This window comes from Triturus cristatus, chromosome 7, assembly GCF_964204655.1.
Source record: "Triturus cristatus chromosome 7, aTriCri1.1, whole genome shotgun sequence".
In the NCBI taxonomy this organism is placed as follows: domain Eukaryota; kingdom Metazoa; phylum Chordata; class Amphibia; order Caudata; family Salamandridae; genus Triturus; species Triturus cristatus.
The window spans coordinates 303,152,361-303,171,180 of record NC_140590.1 but is presented as its reverse complement, the minus strand read 5'-3'; the positions used below and the strand labels follow the sequence as shown (position 1 = coordinate 303,171,180).

At 44.4% G+C, this 18,820-nt stretch overlaps 1 protein-coding gene across 2 annotated transcripts in view; it reads right to left on the bottom strand.

The window, feature by feature from the left end:
• MYBPC2 (myosin binding protein C2) overlaps nucleotides 1-18,820 on the bottom strand; it is a 256,681-nt gene that overhangs the window by 167,431 nt on the left and 70,430 nt on the right. The window contains exons 2-4 of one of the 2 annotated variants that reach the window (XM_085616340.1): nucleotides 14,923-14,943; nucleotides 4,589-4,618; nucleotides 2,095-2,169 (exon numbers count right to left, since the gene is read on the bottom strand). In XM_085616340.1, the coding sequence (XP_085472466.1) occupies nucleotides 2,095-2,169; nucleotides 4,589-4,618; nucleotides 14,923-14,943 (126 nt within the window). The remainder of the gene's footprint in view (nucleotides 1-2,094; nucleotides 2,170-4,588; nucleotides 4,619-14,922; nucleotides 14,944-18,820) is intronic. The other variant, XM_085616341.1, reaches the window with a different exon arrangement.

Below are 18,820 nucleotides of genomic sequence, written 5' to 3'. Positions count from 1 at the left end.
ACCATGGCTAGTACGTTATCAAATAACAATAGTGGAGATCATTGTTTTGTTTCCATGTGGAAGCAATCTTACTGTTTGCTGATCAAATTGAATTCCCTTCCTTAAGCAAATGCACTCTTTGTACTTTCAAGCACTTAATGCAGATAGGAGAGAGGTCAATAAATTGTAGAAACAGGAGTAAATCCCCTAATCCAGCTTTACTCCTTTTCTTGAAGGTTTCTAGGCGTAGATGTAGTTTTTAAATTAAGAATGCCAAATCAGTTTTTTATACTAATCAAATTATTAGTGCGCAAAACTAGTCAAAAGGTTTCTTTCAAAGTGTGAGACATAGGACAAAATCCAGCTATAGGCAACCACTATTGAATTCTTGTAAGATCTGCACTGATATTGATAATTTGATTGCAGAAAATCTTCCCAATTTATTCATTTTATTATTTTTTAAGGCGCTCCTAGACCTAAGAAGGCTGTATGGCGCAAAGCATAAAAAAGATATGGGGAAACAGAGAAGCAATTGGGGAGTCATTAGACAGTAAGCAGTCCAGTTTTTCTTTTAGGTTATTCTGTTGCTATAGCAAGCAGAGAACAAAGTTCCATAACTTGGCTGCATGAGCTCCAAAGACACATCTCCCATAATGTTCTTTTTCAAGGTATGGAAACTCAGAATATTTTCCTTCAGGAGATAAAGTCATACTCAGTTTTGTTGACTGTCTGTTTGCGTACCCCTGTATCAGCTCCTGCGAGGGATCATTGTGAAGGTATGTTAGTCTGAGGGCCTGATTAAGATTTCAGCGACGGTTTACTCCGTCACAACGGTGATGAACATCCCGTCTGCTGAAATATAAATCCCATAGGATATTATGGGATTTATATTTTGGTGGGCGGGATATCCGTCACCGTTGTGACAGAGTAACCCGTCGCCGAAATCTAGATCAGTCCCTCAGACTGCTCTTCTTCAATAAGGTTTCTTAAGCTAACCACTTGCATAATATTTCCATCCCTGCAATGTTTATGAAAGATTAAACCGCTCCTCATTTCTTATTATTCTCAAACCTTCTCTTCCCAAAGGAATGTTTCCTTCATCATTGAAAACTGGCCTTATTTTCTTGGTTACTGAAAAGCTGATCCCCGAGAGCACTGCTCCCTTTAACTTTCCTCCGATATCTAGGTTATCCTCCCAGAGAAAGACGATTGAGAACGCTGTTGCCAGCCAATTGAGGTCTTTTTAGAACCTAACCAGCCTATAAATCCCTTCCTTCAATCGAGGTTCTCCTGGACAGTGGTGAAGCCATTGGCACCTTAGCTCCTCAATGGTAACAGCAACGTTTTGGTGGGTCTGCCTACGTGTGCCCTGCTTAGTTGGTAAGTGGAACTGCAATAACTGTACACCTGCCTAGGAGTGCCACTAGCAGCCTGAGTGTATTGGGCCTGCTGTCAGACCACTGCTCATGCTCCCACTGGTGGTTTGGGCCAAGTTTAAGGTCTGGTTTCTGACTTTTAATAAACCAGTGAGGTTAGACCAACTCACTTATACGGTATCAAAATAAACCACTCGATGCCAGTGGTTCACACTTGTTTGTCCGTCAAACCCTGGTACGAAAGGACATCACATCTGTTGAAAAGACCAGTACACAAAACTGGGCATTTACCACTTGTGCCCTATGCACCGGAATTACCCATGTCCTCTATGTGGAAATTGCAAGCGTTCCTATTTCAGAAATATTTTTCATGCTATTTATTATGATACTGTATGGGAAAGTTGATCTGAGATATATACTATTTGTGTTCTGTGACATATTCCATTATTTTGTATTTTTACACTACATTGTACTATATTTTATTTGCACAGTTGCACAGCAGTCAGAAGCCATTGTTTGGCACGGTTTGGTCTGTATTAAAATACATACAGATAAGGGGCTCACACATCCAGGGGTGCCATCTTCAAGAGACTCACTCTCAATGGAACTAAATGTCTAGGGAGGTCACTCTGTAGCACATTCTTTTTAGGGAGCTCACACTTTTGGGCGCACATTTTTCATGGAGTGTACCCTTCAGGATTTCACTCTTTTGGAGGATACGCTTGAGCTGCTCACTCACCAGTTTCCACCATCACATTCTCTGGCTTTTTTAAGAACAAGCCAATCAGCTCCTGCTTCTCATCCGTTGGCACATCTGGAAGAAGACAAAAGTTTGAGTGAGCAGAAGACCAAGCATTGGTTGTGCAACAGACATACATTTGTACAGTTAAATCAAGATAGACACGTCAGTACAGTGCTTTACAGTTTGGACAAGTTGCCATGTGAAATTTGATTGTAAATTTATTGTGGCGATAACTCAACAATCGGTCCATTTGGAAGGTCTTGCATTGCTGTCTGCCTAGAGGATGGTCTCTCATCAGTGGGTCTTCTCTCTCTGTGGATGAGTCATGGTCAGTGTATCTCTCTTAGCAATGACTAGTCAACTGAGATATTTATTCCACGTTTATCTTTCACCACTGGTTTTACATGCTTAGTAGTTTCATTTTCCTTTGATGTGTTGGTCAGTCAGAGAGCCTTAGTCCTGCCTTTCTTAGTTAGCCCAAATTCTGAGCTATCTGCTTAGAAGGAATTGCAACCGTCCACAGTGTTGGATTTCTTTTTGGGGAGGGTAAAGTGCAGCTGTGTCAGCTAGAATGCCAGCAGATACTGTGGTCCATGACTTCTAATGGATAGCTTATTTCGGAATTGTTTTCTCTTTTCAAGCAGATATTGTCATCTGTAGGATGGATGCCCACACCTTACTATAGAGGGAGATGACCAATGTATTAGTCTGCAACTTAGGAGGTATGTTACACTTAAGAGCAGTCTTCCTTTGGACGTCTGGCAGTAAGGTTTGCTTCTCACACTTTCTCAGAGCAGAACGGCTTTGAAGGCAAGTATGGAATCCTAGATCTCTGCAGTATCTTGTGCTCAGTAGAATGAGCTTACAGAAGTCAGTATGCACTTTATTCAACAAGAGGTGCACCTACATGGTATCAGGGTCTTGTGTTGGAGCTCTGAAATGAAGAGTATTCTCCAAGTAAGGGTACATTTGTGCCTTACATAGTTCTCTGTTGCCTGAAACGGGTAATATCCACGACTATTCCGCAGGAATACAAAATAGTTGAAATTCTGATGTTCACTGCAGATGTTGATGGTTCATTAGAAAGGCAGCAGGTCCAACCAGGAGTTCGAAGGAGCTTGAAATGATACAGAAGACCAGACACTGTATTGACACTGATGATTATTTTCACGGAATGTAAATTAGAAAAATTGTCTTAATTCTGGTAAACATGAGAACCTTTAACTCGAGGAACCTTGAGTTGGCTTTGAAGGACAATGGCTACCAGTCTTCTGATTTTCCGGCAGACCACATCTAGCGCCTATGAAAGCCAAGGACAGCTCTACTGTCTTCTTGAAGAGCCTACTTGTTGTGATACATCCCAGTTTACCCATGGCTGAGCCCGTCTCCACACATTATGGATCCCCAAATATACGTATGTTCTGATTTTGTAAGTAAACATGTCGGTTTCTTCAAGGGGCTTTGGGTTTCAAATAATGAAGGATCCATTTCTTCTGACGCTTGCCTCTTCTGGAGTCCATGCTGCTTTATTGTCATGGCAAATCTCAGGCTTCATGCCTGGGTGCCAAGGAGGGGTCTCTTCACTAAGTAGTTCTTTCTTACCTTTGTCGTGCTTATGTGGGGGCAGACAATCAATAGGTGGATTAGGTTTTAAATGTTGCTCCTGCGAAATATGGTTACATAGATAATGGCTGAAGATTGGGCCTTCAAGAACACTCTTGTCTAATATTTTCACTCCCTTGTGTTGAGCTTGTCTTTGATGCCGCTGGTGCTGTACTATCACAGATGCAACACGGTCATTAGGGAGCTGCCCATCCATACAGGCAAACTAGGCTGTCATCCCAGGCATGAAGCTGAGTAGGTCATCAAGTCTGTGGAAACAATTGCATAAAAACCACGTGGTCGCTGACTGCATGGTTCGCCTACGCGGCCAGTTGTTGGCAGCTCATCTAAGGCGGCCAATTGAGTCATGTCACTGCTGGGTGTACCCACGTGAAACAGATACTTGAATATGTGCACGTCTCAGTGCTAGAGGTTGCCTGGATCCGTTAACCGCAGAGGTAAAAGAAGCATGTCTTGGTGATAGACGTACCCATTTGCTTTAGAGGTTAAGCAGTTGGTTACTGAATTCTTTACGTTATTTGCCTGTAGCTCTCATGAACTGTTGAGTCGAGTACTCCGTACAGTTCCATGGTGATGACACTGGCACAGAGTTGGCAAAAGGCACACAAATGATGGACAGAATGTGGAACAAATCAAACTTTCACCCCCGTCTAGAGATCTGGGTTAAATCCATTGTTCTTTTGCTCACTATGCCACCCCAGCTTAGACCCAGCCATATGCAAATCAGTCTTGACCCTGCGCCTCATGGGAACAGTCCAGGTGCAGAGTTGAACACATTACTGAGGATCTATGTTGCACAGTGTTGGATCTGAGATGGAGCCTCAACCCCCATTATTTGAAGTGGCCTGGTCCTCCTCGGTACACTTACCCTCAGCTGCTCCCTGTCCGGCTGGGGCCTCTGTGGATCAAAGAACGAGAATGGGTAGAGGTGAATAACTGATATATTCATAATCAGACACCTATGATGTGCTTGCACCTAGAGCCACTACCGCTTGCCTCCATAAGTGAGAGCCGGTGTCTGTTCAGCGCAGCGGCCAGAGCATCACAAATCGCCCCTTGCATTTGCCAAGAGGTGTAGCTGCGTGCCTGCGACAGCAGAAACTATGACAGCAGGCTCTTCCCCAAAACTAGGACCACAAAGCCAGGTAGAATGCAGCACTCTTCCAGAACATAAGTCTTTTGCACGTGTGCCAATTTCCCCTTTCATCCCTGCAACCCCCTACTACAAGCTTTTACACTCCCACCCTCCCCCCGTGACCAAGTGTAACAGCAAAGCAGAGGTGTGTTATATGGCAGAAGGCATTAGGGAGAGGAACGCAAGACGTTTTTGGAGCAAATGGCGAGATGAACAGCAGGCAGAATACATGAGCAAAGTCATGACAAAACACAAAGAAATCCCTGAGTGGGGGCCGAGCAGTCATTCTTTGAACGAGGGAGCACGAGCCTTCAAAGATGAGCCACTGTTTTGATAGTTGTGTGAGCCGCCCAATGATGGCCCCGGGGACAGCATATAATGTCGGCCATTGGCTAATTGACAGTTTAACCAAGCAAATGCTGCCTTTACTGGATAAACTGTGTTCATAGGTCCAACCAGTGAGGCAGGCATTAGCAGGGCTTTTTGTAAATGTTAGGGTTGTCTCAGATAATGGTCAACATTGCTTTATATTATTCAACTTACAAAGTGTGCCCACATCTTCATCGGTCACAGCACGCCCCGTCCCGCAGCGGGATGGTAAGGACCCTATGATGACGCATGCCACCATGGGACATCTTGGTGGGTGAGGGTTATTTTAAGAAAACTCTTTGTTTTCCTAAACTATAAAGAATAATGGAAAGATAGCCTTGTCCACCATTAGCTCATTAGCCACCCAGCAGCATCTCACTGAATGAGCTACATTTAGAATTCTGAGGATTTTTATTTGGCCAGAATTCAGCTCAGTGATGAGGCCGGTATCAGTGCTTGAATTGAACCACTACCAGCCCTTGAATTAGGTCACTATCAGCTGGTTGGATATGCAGAATAAGCTCACTGGTTCTGCCAGTATTTGCTGTTTGATTGGGACAGGATCAGCCGAAAGGCAGAGAAAGGTAGCAACTCTCCACTTGGACCCCTATCCTCTCAATGGTTTGGCCAGTAGCCACATGTTGACTGGGCCTTATTCAGCTCGTTTATTGGCACAGCGTAAGTGCCTTGGTTGCTACTATTAGTGAGTGGCGTATTTCCATCACGCCACCCTCATCTGCTGCCAGGAGGGGTATCTTACTTCATTCTTTGGCTGGTGATTAATGTTGGCATTGCCAGTCTCTCCCTGAGATTAGGACTGGCAGAATGTGTCCTAACATGAAGTCTCTGTTCCTTATGAGAGCGAATCAGTGAAAAAAGTCACTTCTTCACTCCCCACCCACAGGGACCACTCCCTAACATGGACTGTCTGTGCCCCAGCCCTTCGTATCTTCAGAAGTGTGGTCTAAGCTGATATAAATGTGTCCATTCCAGGTGCCCCTGACTCCTCCTATCTTTGGTGTAGGCATGTCCAGTTTGGGATGATTCCTTCTATATCCTGGTGGTAATGCAGCCAGCGAGGGCCAGCACAACAGAGAGGGTGAAGATGGCACTGAGGATGGCAGCAGGAGTCTGAATGAAGCAAAGACAATGACTGGCATGCAGTGGACATAGCAGGAAAGGACAGAAAGACAAAGCATTGGTGCTACGTGCCAAGCACCGGACAGCAACCAGGCCTTTAAACATCAATTACCACCAAAAATGTTGGACATGCTTAAAAGAAATTCATGCATCGTAAATGCCCAGCCCATGCAGTGACGCCTTCCCCCAGTCACCTGATGCTGGTATGATCTCACCATGTATGTGAAGTTACATCCTGATGCCGTTGTATAATTCTCCCCTGTGTACTGACCCGCTAACACTTGTGTACACTCTTCTCCTGTACACAGCCCCCCCTACCATGGTATTGCCCCTGGCACTAAGCACTGGCCCTCTTCCCAACCACCAAATTGGGATAATCCCCTAATTTCTATGCAGTGACCCCGTAACACTGATATAGAACCCTTCCATGTCCACTGACCCCCTGACACTGGTATATACCTCACCTTATACAGGGAGTCACCCCCCACCAACCACCTGATGGTGTTGGAAGTCCACTACTCTTAGCAATGACACCCTAACACTAGTATAACATCCTTTCATGTGCACTGACTGACCCCCTAACACTGGAACAGGCTCCAGCCCTATGCAGGGACCAGCCCCACAAACCACCTGATACTGATGTACGTCCCCTACTCTGAGTATTGACCTCCCCCCAGCACAAATATAACAACCTTCCACATGCACTGACCCCTGACACTGGCATACTCCCTGCCCCCATGCAGTGACCCACCTCCTGCCCACCCATCTGATGGTGTTTTAGGTTCCCTACTCTCTGCAGTGAGCCCCTAACACTAGCATAATCTTTTCCCTTGCTCAGTAAGGGTTATATGTACAAAGCATTTTCCCAGTCGCAAATGACCCAATTCATGGGCCAGATTTACAAAGCTTTTTTTCATTCGCAAACGGACCAATTCACAGTATTTACAGATGTATGGGCCACATGTACAACAGAATGATTTTGCGAGTACTTAATTGTGAATTTTTGCGACTCGCAATTAGTAACTCGCAAAATGCGATGTACAAATGTGTCTCAGACACATCTAGCATTCCCTAATGGGGTCACAATTGACCTACCTTATCAATATTCATGACGTAGGTTGCAATTTGAAACCCACTGGGAATCGCAAAAAACACAGGGATGGTGGCCTTCAAGGGGCAGCACACACCATGTCTGTGTTTGCTTTTAAATAAAGCAACTTTTTCTTTTTTTGAAATGCAGCAAAACGGGATGCATTTCAGTTTCGTATATTAGGAGTAGGCAGAGGTCCCTGGAACAACTGACTGTTCTTAAAAAAAAAATCGCTACCATTCACAAAGGGGACCCCTGGGTATCCCTTCCCATTTTCGACTGGCTTACCATCTACTTGAAGTAGGCAGTAAACTGCAAATGTTTGGCAACTGAATTTTGGTCTTAAAACCTTCTTACATCCCCCTGCGACTCGCTAGTAGGAAGGGACGCCCTTGACACATCCCTTCCTAATACTGACTAGCAAACCCTATTTTGTGAGTTGGTAATGTTACTGTCGCAAAATAGGGTTAGTACATGGCAAACAGTGCTTTAGCGGTCGCAAAATGCCCGATTCTCCGTTTGCGACTGCTAAAACGTGTCGTACATGTGGCCCCAAATTACAAATGAGACATGTATTTTAACACGAAAGGCATGCATTTTGAAACAAAATGAGACATGTGGTTATTTTGTTTGTAAATCAGGCTACAATCGGCAAGCTCGTGCAGTGGCCGTCCGCCCACCAGACACCCATGCAATCTGCTGCACTGTCCAGTGGGACTGTGCTCTCTATATACACACTGCCTTGTGGCCCCCGTATATATTCTGCAATGCAGTATAACGGTATGTTCAAACTGGGACCACCACAGTGACGTCACGCGCCGAGAGACACTCTCGCGAGACATAAACTGATTTCATACGGCACTCCGCAGTCAGTGCAGTTTTCCAGGGTACTGATATGACAAAATACTAAACCATTTAAAGCCAGAACTTGAAAAAGTACACAATGACATAAATACACAACCACGAAACAGACACTGCTCACAAAATGCAGTGAACGATACGCCATGTGCGGGGGACCAGTAAGGCGAGAGTCACTGACTCCGGACGGGATAGGAGCACAGACAGAAACCTTTCACAGTGACACACAGCAACAAATGTACACTTATGTTTCGAACAATAACACGCAAACTCATGACAAACAGAGAGCTAGAGAACTCGAGTCCAAATGCTTCTGCGGTAAACTGTATTTTCTTGTCCATATAATTCACGTCGTTTCCATCCAAATGTTGCTGATCTCCTCTACACACACGTAGAGCCACTAATTTCCCGTCATGCTTCACTCTCAAAGACACAGTACACACATTAAATATATTTTTCAAAGAACAACAAAAACACAACGGGATACAGACAGGACCTCTGAGAATGCTTTCCCTTAAAAGTGGGAGCAACACTTTACTAATAACTTCACTCTTAATGGATCAATAGAAAAGATGTCTTTGTATTTTTAAAATCCCTGAGGATAACTTTTGGCCTTGTGAGCGAATGTGGCAAAAGCAGAGCAGCAAAGCACACTCCATCCCTATTTCTACCTTTAATACATATTTTCAAATATTCAGGGTGTTTCTAATCCCTTTATCAAGCACTTGAAGAATTCGATGTGTAAGTCCACTTCCTGTTCTAATGTGGAAAGATCATTCTGCAAATAAGGTTGATATTTATCAACAGTTGACGCAAGGCAGGGCAGCAAGCAATGAGAGAGCTGAAAAGAGCCGCGTCTGCTAAGATATGCAGCTCTTCGGCTCTCTCCCTGCGCTGGGCCACGTGTGGACTATCCGGCAAGGGGGCCTGCGTTATGGGCAGGATTGCTTTTGAGGGGAAGGTACACCTTCCTGCGCAAAAACAATCCAAAGAGAAAATAGCAAGGGGAAATAAACATACACATTTATACATGTTTAAATATTCTCGTTCCATCTCTCTGTGGGGGGCAAACCGATTTCACACAATTCCAGCTTTAAAAACCTTAGTGACCCAGACTTACGTGACCCCAATGGGTAGACGCATGGAAACGCCCATGCTCTACCACTAGAACGCCTACTGCTCATAAATGTAATGCAGTGCAAGCTGCTGCCTTGCATTACATTTCTTTACAAAGATATTGAATGAAGACCACGCCAATCAGGCATCGATTGCCCTGCGTCACTTTGCACGATGCAAGGACAATGCAAAGGCTTAGTAAATCTGGACCTTAGTTTTTACCTCCCTGCTGCAAGACATTGATGCCAGATGTATGAAGCTGGCTACCAAACTATGGGCAGATCTTGGAATAATAGCGATACAGCCCATTTTACATCTTGTCTGACTGCACAGCTGTTAGCCTTCATCTAGTACACCGAGCCAAACTCAATGCTTAAGATGTTCACTGATTAGCTAATTCATGCCCTGGATAAATGCCATCCCATAACACTAAATTGTTGATCACGGACTTCCACAGCTGCTTTTCCAATAAGCTAGCGGGTTGAGAAATATGTTCTACAACAAAGGAAAGGGAATGGCATACCTACTATAGCGATGACGACAAGCTCTGCTTTGTTGTGGCGCATAGAAAACAGAAGATGCTAATAATAACTGACCAAAAGAAGTCCTTGCTAGACTTAAAAGTCAACTGAGCCACAAACGCCAGTAAAGATTCCTTTATTTTCAATTAGCTCAGCTGGGCTGGGAACGCCCTGTGGTCCGGAGATGAAAGCTGTGTGATTTCCTAAATTCAAAGATTTCCAGTATCCTCTCTGCCCTGCAGGGCAATGGAATCAGCATTGCTGACTCGTCCACGACTTTTCCTCAGTGAGTTGCAGCAGCGACGTCTACTCCTATTAAAGCCAACATCAGGTGCTGACTGGTGAGGTTCCAACCTCCTGGAAGGTACGTGCGTCCCTGCTCCTCAAAAAGCCTACTGAAGACCCAAAGATTTTTGAGGAGTTCCATTTGGTCGATCCGGGTCAAACCTTTGGAATTAGCAGCGGCAACTCAGAAACACGCATGTAGTGAAACTGGAGGTTACCTCGGCCTTTGCCAGGCTCGTTTCTGACCAGTCCAGGTATCGATACTATTGGGCTGATGCTTTCAGATGTTCCCTCCAGCCTGGCCTGGGCAGCCCTCCAAGGCTCGGCATGGAGCCCCTTCTATAGATATTTACATGAGTCCCTTGGCTAGCTTGATTCTGATTTTGTGTTTGGTTTCTACACATAGGCGAGTGACGTGCAGCTACGATGAGTATATAGAAGTCTTGCCTAGAAGCACTTACTGCCTCGATGCAGTCACTTTTTGAAAAGTAATGGTAATATGCCGTGGTATGCCAACTGACCAGGATGAAGTCATGGTCAACGCATAGTATGCACTGTGACCCGAAATGTCTAACAAATACCCCCAAGAAATCCGCAACTCAGAGATCAGCGGTGCAGAATTTTAAAAATCTTCCAGCGGGTCTTACCTTTCCTTCTTGGATCCAACCATTGTTTAGCAGCTGGGTCTCTGACCCTCCCGAGTTTGCAGCATTATAATGGGGTCTGCTTGGGACAACCAACGCCATGTTACATCAGCTTCATTTTCTCCAGGAAGCAGCAAATTTGATACTTGTATAGCACACTACTCACCCGCAAGGGTCTCAAGGAGCTTGTACGAATACCGCTGTGGAACCATCCTGGCTTTCCATGTGAGGTGTCCACTCCTGGGCACCCCCAAGGTGGAGGCCAGGCATCCTTAGCGTTGTGGGGGCCATTGTGGAGATTAAGCAACCTATTGCCCACAGTTGCAGAGTGGGACTCCATGATTGGAATAGGCACTGAGGTGAGAATTATCAGGTCCGTGGAATTTTTGAGCCCAAGACCCGCCGAGGCGGGGAATTGAACCCTGGTCCCAGGCTAGACATCTGCATCAGGGTCTGCCGCTCTAATCATTGAGCCACACTTCTCCACTTCTCCAGCAGGCATACTGATTACCAAAGTCAGTGCCGTGATTATAAGTCCCTATTACAGCCTCAACCGCGCTGGTTGCCAGTGGACAAGTGGGTTCAATTTAAGCCCCGCTTTATGGTACACACGGTCGTTCGGGTAATAGGCCTTCTCTTTTGACTGCCAGATTCCAAATACATTGTCCGGCTAGAAACCATGGATGCTGTAGCCTGGACGTGCTCTTGCCTTATTCTGTGTGCAGAGTAACAACTGGAGGACCCACGTTTAGAGTGCAAGCCATTGAATTCTGGAGCAGTAGTGTTGTGTGGCAGTTGCCCCGGGTGCAAAATTCTTAGTGGCACAACATTCTAAAAGAAAGTATTGAGCCCCCTAACCCGTGGACCATTAGCACTTCCTGAGCTAATGGTCCACGGGTTAGGGGGTGTAATACTGTCTTTTAAAATGTTGCCCGGGCGCTGGCAACCCACACTACGCCGCTGCTCTGGAGCTCCCTACCTATCTTTGTCTATAGAAGGAAGCGTGGTGTGACCTGGCTGGCGGAGCAAACAGAAAATATGTCTGGTTTATCCGAATTTGGCTCTTTGACCTATGAAATAAAGGTTGGTGCATTGTGTTAATGGGTTCCATTCTACTAGTGCCAGGTAGCCGGGACCAGGTGGGCTATTTCTATCACTCTGGCATTTCCTGGTAGGCTGCAGACTAGGGCTCTGCGAGAAGACCAGGGTAGGTGGCCATGAGCCAACCCTGCCCCTATAGCCCATTCTAGCCACGGTCTCCTGTGGGGTAAGGATGTTTGCACACTTTGGCCAGGGCTGATTTTAGTTGCTAATCTGGCCCTGCATGTAGGTTTGCTGTAGGTGCAATAAATATATACTTCTGCTTTGCTCCTCAGTCCAGAGTACTTCTCTTTCCCCAACTGAAAAGGACAGGGCAAGCTTGCTGTGACAAAAATAATGGTGTGGCGAACAGCAGTTTTGTCACGTGACCGGCCTGCCTTATGGGCAGTTGCTATGGTCTATTATGATTTGTTGTTATTACTTCAACAGGGAAGACATAACTTTGGCTTCCGCCAAATGGACAGACTCATAACAATCTCAAAGAGAAAGATGCCTGACGAGACAGAACTACTACAGCAACTCATTGGTAGTGACCAGTTCGCTGTCACTATAAGATCGGGGTTTTACCAGGAAAGTCACTAGAGGGACACTTACAGATCCTTCCTGCAGGATGGGAACACGCTGTCCTCATATTTGATCAACTGTGAGCCGCTGACTGACTATGAGTGTCAGCTCTTTTCAGAGAGGTCTGTTGCAGGTCTTTTCAGGGTCTGCAAGTTCTCAGACAGCAAAGAAGACGGTGCCAATGATAACAATACAACAACACAGTGAACAGATTATGGGACAGAAACAGCTCTCGTGTACCAAAACAACGAATCGACACAATACACAAATGTGATTAAAAAAGGACCCGAGTTGCGTTCAGATGTGCCGCTACTGGCCTGCCATGTCTACTAAAGTCTTCTCGTCGTCGTACTTTCATCATCCGCGCTGCTGAGGTAAAATGACCCTATGTTCTAAATCCAAGAACTGGAGGAGATACCGACTCACAACAATCAGAGTTACAGCCAGAAGGACAACGAGGAGGAACTTCTGGCCAGAGAGCACTGGTACAGGTACATGTCTACCCATAATGCCTCCCTGGCGCATGTGCGTAGACGCGACACACATTTATGCACAGCAACAACCGGACATGAGACAAACAGAAAACAAACAGCAGGACTGAGTGACAGAACGTGAGTACAGAGACACTGAGACTGGCTCATCCTATATTTAGGAGCAAGGTCCTCCCATAACACTTCACTCATAAAAGGACAGCACAAAACACTTATTCTCATTTACACACAACAAAGGACAGCAGCAAGGCCATTACAAACATGCGCCTTATTGCAAGTCACAGCCTTTGTGACTAGTTTACTTTAAAAACAGGAAACAGGCTTTCCCATCATTCTTTTCTGTTAAATGATCAACAATTAACATTTCACTGAATTTTTTAGTCAGCTAAAAACAAACTCATTACAAATACATGACTGGTGACTTTGTGAGTGATGCGCAACACTTACACCAACCTTACAGTCCCAGAGTCCTGTCCACTATTTGACCAAATATAGAAGTATCTTTTCAATCCCATTTCAAAAACAAGAAAGAAGAAATTCCTGACAAACTGGCTAATAGCAGTCTGAGAGCATCAAACTAAAAGTTCAAGACAATCATTAAACATATCAAGTTAGCTTTGTGGTGTGACTCACACAAGCCCAAACCCTCCCTCTCTCTCTATGCAGTGTATGTCGTTTGATCTGGGCATGAGATCTAGTTGGCCTATGTCCAGCTATACTATTTTAGCAAAAATAACAATTGATGGACAGAATGCTGCACAATGTCAAACATTCACCCCAGTATAGAGATCTGGGCCTAAATCCATCGTTCTTTGCTCCCCATGCCATTCCAGTTTAGACCCAGCCATGTGCAAATCAGTCTTGACCCAGCTCCCCAGGCAACAGTTCACCCGAACTGCCAGGCCAGGTCCTCCCTGGAACAGAAACAAGCATCTTGGGACCAGTTTTAGGGTAACACCCTTTATCAGTCAGGCTAGCTTCACTCAAGTGGCATGGAGAGCACGGGACCACGCCCGGGCATACTCGTCCCACTCAGGTGACAAATGCAAAAAGAACAATTGATGGACAGAATGTTGAACAATGTCAAACATTCACCTCAGTACAGAGATCTGGGCCTAAATCGATCGTTTTTTTGCTCACCATGCCATTCCAGTTTAAACCTGGCCATATGCAAGTCAGTCTTGACCCTTATCACCTATAAAATTAGTCTCACCCTGCCCATATCACTGGTTTTAGACTCTTTAGTATATTCTCACGTATTGCCTATCAAATTAGTCTCATCCTACCCATATCACTGGCTTTAGACTCTTTAATATATTCTCGCGTATTACCTATCAGACGAGTCTCACCCATTTCCTCATCACTGGTGGTTTTAGGCTCTTTAGTGTACACTCACTTATTACCTATCAAACGAGTCTCACCCATTTCCTCATCACTGGCGGTTTTAGGCTCTTTAGTGTACACTCACTTATTACCTATCAAACGAGTCTCACCCATTTCCTCATCACTGGCGGTTTTAGGCTCTTTAGTGTACACTCACTTATTACCTATCAAACGAGTCTCACTCCTTTCCATAACACTGCCCAGAAACACAGTAAACAAACATCTTCAAAGCCGCACATGCAGCCACCTGCCGGGTGTGAATAGCACTACCTCTACCAAACTTAAAGGCTATATACTCCTGCAGGGCCAGGCACACACATTCACTGTCCTGGTAGCCAGTGACCATAAATTCATGGCAAACTGTTCTACTCTAGAAGTTAGTGTCAGAGCTTGGCATTAATGGGCGAGGCATGAATGCACAGCTGAAGCTAACTGCACCAGTCCTACCTGGGATACAGGTGTGGCAGGGTAAAAGGGGCCCAAGAACCCAGGCCTTTGACCTTACCTTTTGCAGCATCTTTCTTCTCTGCAATTAAAGAAGAAATACAAGTTACAAGACAGAGACTTAAATGACCAGCTGACATTTGCATGAACTAGACCTTCACACTAACCACATTTTGGTCTATATTGCAGGTGGCATGCAATAATTTCCATTATTTCCCTGCCCTGGAATTACCGTTACTGGGGTCCCAGTAATTCAGTGGCAGGAAAATAATGGGCATTATGACTTTTGGAGAATAACATGCAGAAATTGGATTTAGTGTGCCCCTATCCACATCTTTTTAGTTTTTATTCCCAGTTATTCCACCCACAGACTTAGCCCGCTTGCAGCAAGCAGGGGCATAGCTTGGTCAGTAACACAAGAGGGTATGTGAGCTTCAGATTTTCCGACAATCACGCTGGCATATCATGTTAATTATTATGGGCCACATGCACCAAACTTAGGAATTGCAATTCCTAAATTGCGATTTTTAAGAAATCGCAATTTAGGAATCGCAATTCCTTATGCATGTAGGAATCGCAAAAAAATGTGCGACTCCTACACATTCCTCATTTGCGACTCGCAAATTGCGAATCGCAAATAAGGAATGGCTTCCCATTGATTGCTATGGGCCCCCATAGGAATCAATGGGAATTGCATGCACATTTTGAGAGTACCAAATAGGTACTCGCAAATTGCACATGCAATTTCAAGGGTGCCAAAAGGAAACCTTGATGCCCCACTGAAAGTGGAATTAAAAAACATGTTGCCCCACGGGCATGTGTGTGTGTGCAACACAGAACTTTGAAAAATGCACTTTTGTGCATTTTTCAAAGTTTTCGCAAACTACCATCAACTTTAAGTTGATAGTAATTTGCGTTTCTTAAAAGCGAAATAGCAATTTTTTTTTGTTGCATTGCATTTAGAGAATGCAATCGCAATTTAAGTAATCACAAAGTTTGCGATTACTTAAATAGCGATTTTTGCATTTGGGATGATGCATCCCAAATGCAAAAATTGCGTACGCAAAAAGCAATGATGCATGTGCCCCTATATGAAAAGGTACTTTAAACACAGTAGTTAGTAAAATGCCAATATTTGAAGTCCTTCAAAACAAAAGAGAGTTTGTGTTTTGATCTTAGTGAGTATTTAAAAATCCTATGTGAAATCCGACAGACAGCCTTACCATACCCAACTGAAAGCTCCTGTACCCAAACAATTTACTAAATAATACATTTATATGGGGAGTATAACACCCTAATGTCCCGCCGAAACTACGCCCCAGGCAGCAAGTAAAAGATCTGCGTGAGACACGATGAGGTGCCAGGGTTTTTGCAAAATGTATTGGAATTATGGAGTCAGTCATAATGAGGGCATGTACATATTCTACCCATGCTCGCAAACATTCATATGTGATGTCAGCTATTTTGAACTGTCTCTGGACCCTCATGGCCTGTTGTGAGGAACAGGCTGCTCCCAAAACTGTCAGGGGAACCCGGGCCGCCATGAGGTATTTTGACACCTAAGGTGAAGTACATTTTTGCGCCTTGCCCTTTCATTTTGGTCTCCATATAGCTACAGCCCTGATCAATTGGTTCTTACGCAGCCCTTCCTCTCCCAGCAGGCAGGGTCAGACTGGGACAGAAAATAGGCCCGGGCACCATGATAAAAGTGGTCCGTTAGTGAATTAGATCGCCAAAAAAGTACACGTTTCCAAATTGGAGCACTTTTTCACTTGTAAAGACATGCTGTACAGGTGTCTTGAAAAGTATGAAATACTGCACGGATTTGAGCTTCCTGCAGGCAATGTTTCTTTTAATATTAGGGAAATTAATAGTAAAAATAGGCCCAGCAGACCACAAAACTGACCCACAAACAGCCAAAACAAGCATTTTCAATGCAATGGGTCTTGCATTTGCGAGCCTTTAAGCTATTGATATTGTAAATGACAATTCTTTTTATTTATGTGTTTTTAAAAGCAACACATATATAAAAGGCATTGTTATTTTTAATGCCAATACCTCAAACTCTTGCAAATGTGTGACCACTTTAATGGTGGCTGCGCACCTTTTGCTACAGTGAGCAGCGTCTAACGGCCACCATTAAAGTGAAAGTGTATATGGGGTGCTTTTACCCAAAGTTAAAAAAAATAATTAATTTAGAAACGTTCTGTAGCGTGGCCACTAAAGTTAAAGCTGCCTGCGCTGTTAATTAAATAAGCCTGGATGATAATGTGAAAGTAGTCTGTGCTCTAAAATAAATAATTAAATAAGCGCAGCCGTTAAAGTGAAAGCGGATCGCGCTGTTATTTAAATAATTAAATAAGTGTGGCCGCTATAGTCAAAGCGGACGCGCTGTAATTTAAATGAATACATTACTAACAGCGTGATGCGTGCTGCGATGTGGGAGGAATAGGGGAACATCATTAAAGAAAATAGGGCTCACCGACTTATAAAGCAGATCGTGTAACGACACAAGTAAAAAGCCCAGTCGTTATGGGAGTTTACAAATGCAGACAAGGCGGTACCAAGGAGGGACTATTTGGCCTATTTACAAATAAAAAGCCATTATTTCTCAAGGACAGTAACAGGAGCCAATTCGAAAGATGGGCGTGAAATGGGCAGAGCTTCAATGCCCAACCTCAAACAGCATGTCTCGCATAGCGGCGAATGTGCTGCCCAGGCTCGACCTAAAAACGGCACCCACACACTGGCCTGTCAGACCAGCCTGTCTGGCACTGCCTGATTGCCCAATAGGCCAGTCCAACTCTGCCAGTAGGTGCTACTATTGGCGACAACATATGTTGCCTATGCCTAGAAACACCCCAGAGATAAACGAAGGAATTCTGTTAGTGACCCTTTTCCGCCCTTGCCCCACGTTGCTATAGCAGTAGAGCCAGGGAAATACAGTGTGTGAGATCAGCGCTGGGATCTGTTCAGTACTTTCAACAATACATAAAGCTTAATTTTCTTCTAGAACACACCAGGTCTTCTTTGTACAACCGCATGGTCCATGAAGTTAGAGAAAGCTGACATTGTAGAAATTTCTCAGTGTTAAAGGGTAGATTCATGCTGCTTGGATGTCTTTATTAGTGATGTGGAGGAATTTAATGATTTATATTGATACATCTTATGAATGTATTATAACTATATAGAACCTGCAAGATTTCTACAAACCCCAGTGTTGGCACCACTACACAGGCCTGTAAATATCTGTCTAACTTAACCCTGCTGATTAATGTGTGTGATTGTAAATTATAAATGACTTTTCATTATCTCCAACTTCCAAGTACAACCTCAGTCATATTATATTTATGACCTGGATATGGAAAATAGACAGTTACGTGGCTTTCTTGGCGCACCTTCAAAGACCTGTAAGCGTGGAAGGGTTGAATGCACTTCTGACTGTTTGCTACTACTGTAGGGTGGATGGAGGCCGGTGCAGACTCCTCACCGCCAACCGGTTCCCGAGCTGGAAATGGTGGATCTCCAGTTCTAGGGAATTCGGATCATTTACCTATGATATTGATGCTGATTAAACCACCAGGCAAACCGCTCACCTCTACCCCAGGTGATGTCACTTGAGCACTCATGTTTGCCAAACAGTTGCCACCCTTGCATTCCTACATTAGAAGCTCTAAGTGGCAGGGACAGTCCACCTCAAACTGCCCTGCCAAGCATTGGAGTAATTTCACTCAGGTTATAAGATGTTCAGGGTGCCTGAGTCCTAGTGGAGGCGAGATCAGGGTGGTATGTCAGAATACCGAGGACAGAAATGTTATCCTAGAAAAATATTGTGGACAAACTACTATCAAACAAAATACTGTAAAGAGAAGTATTTATAGGTAAATACAGATTTATCATTTTTAACTCCAGAGCCACATATTTTGAAGATATATATTGTCAAGGTACATATATGTGCA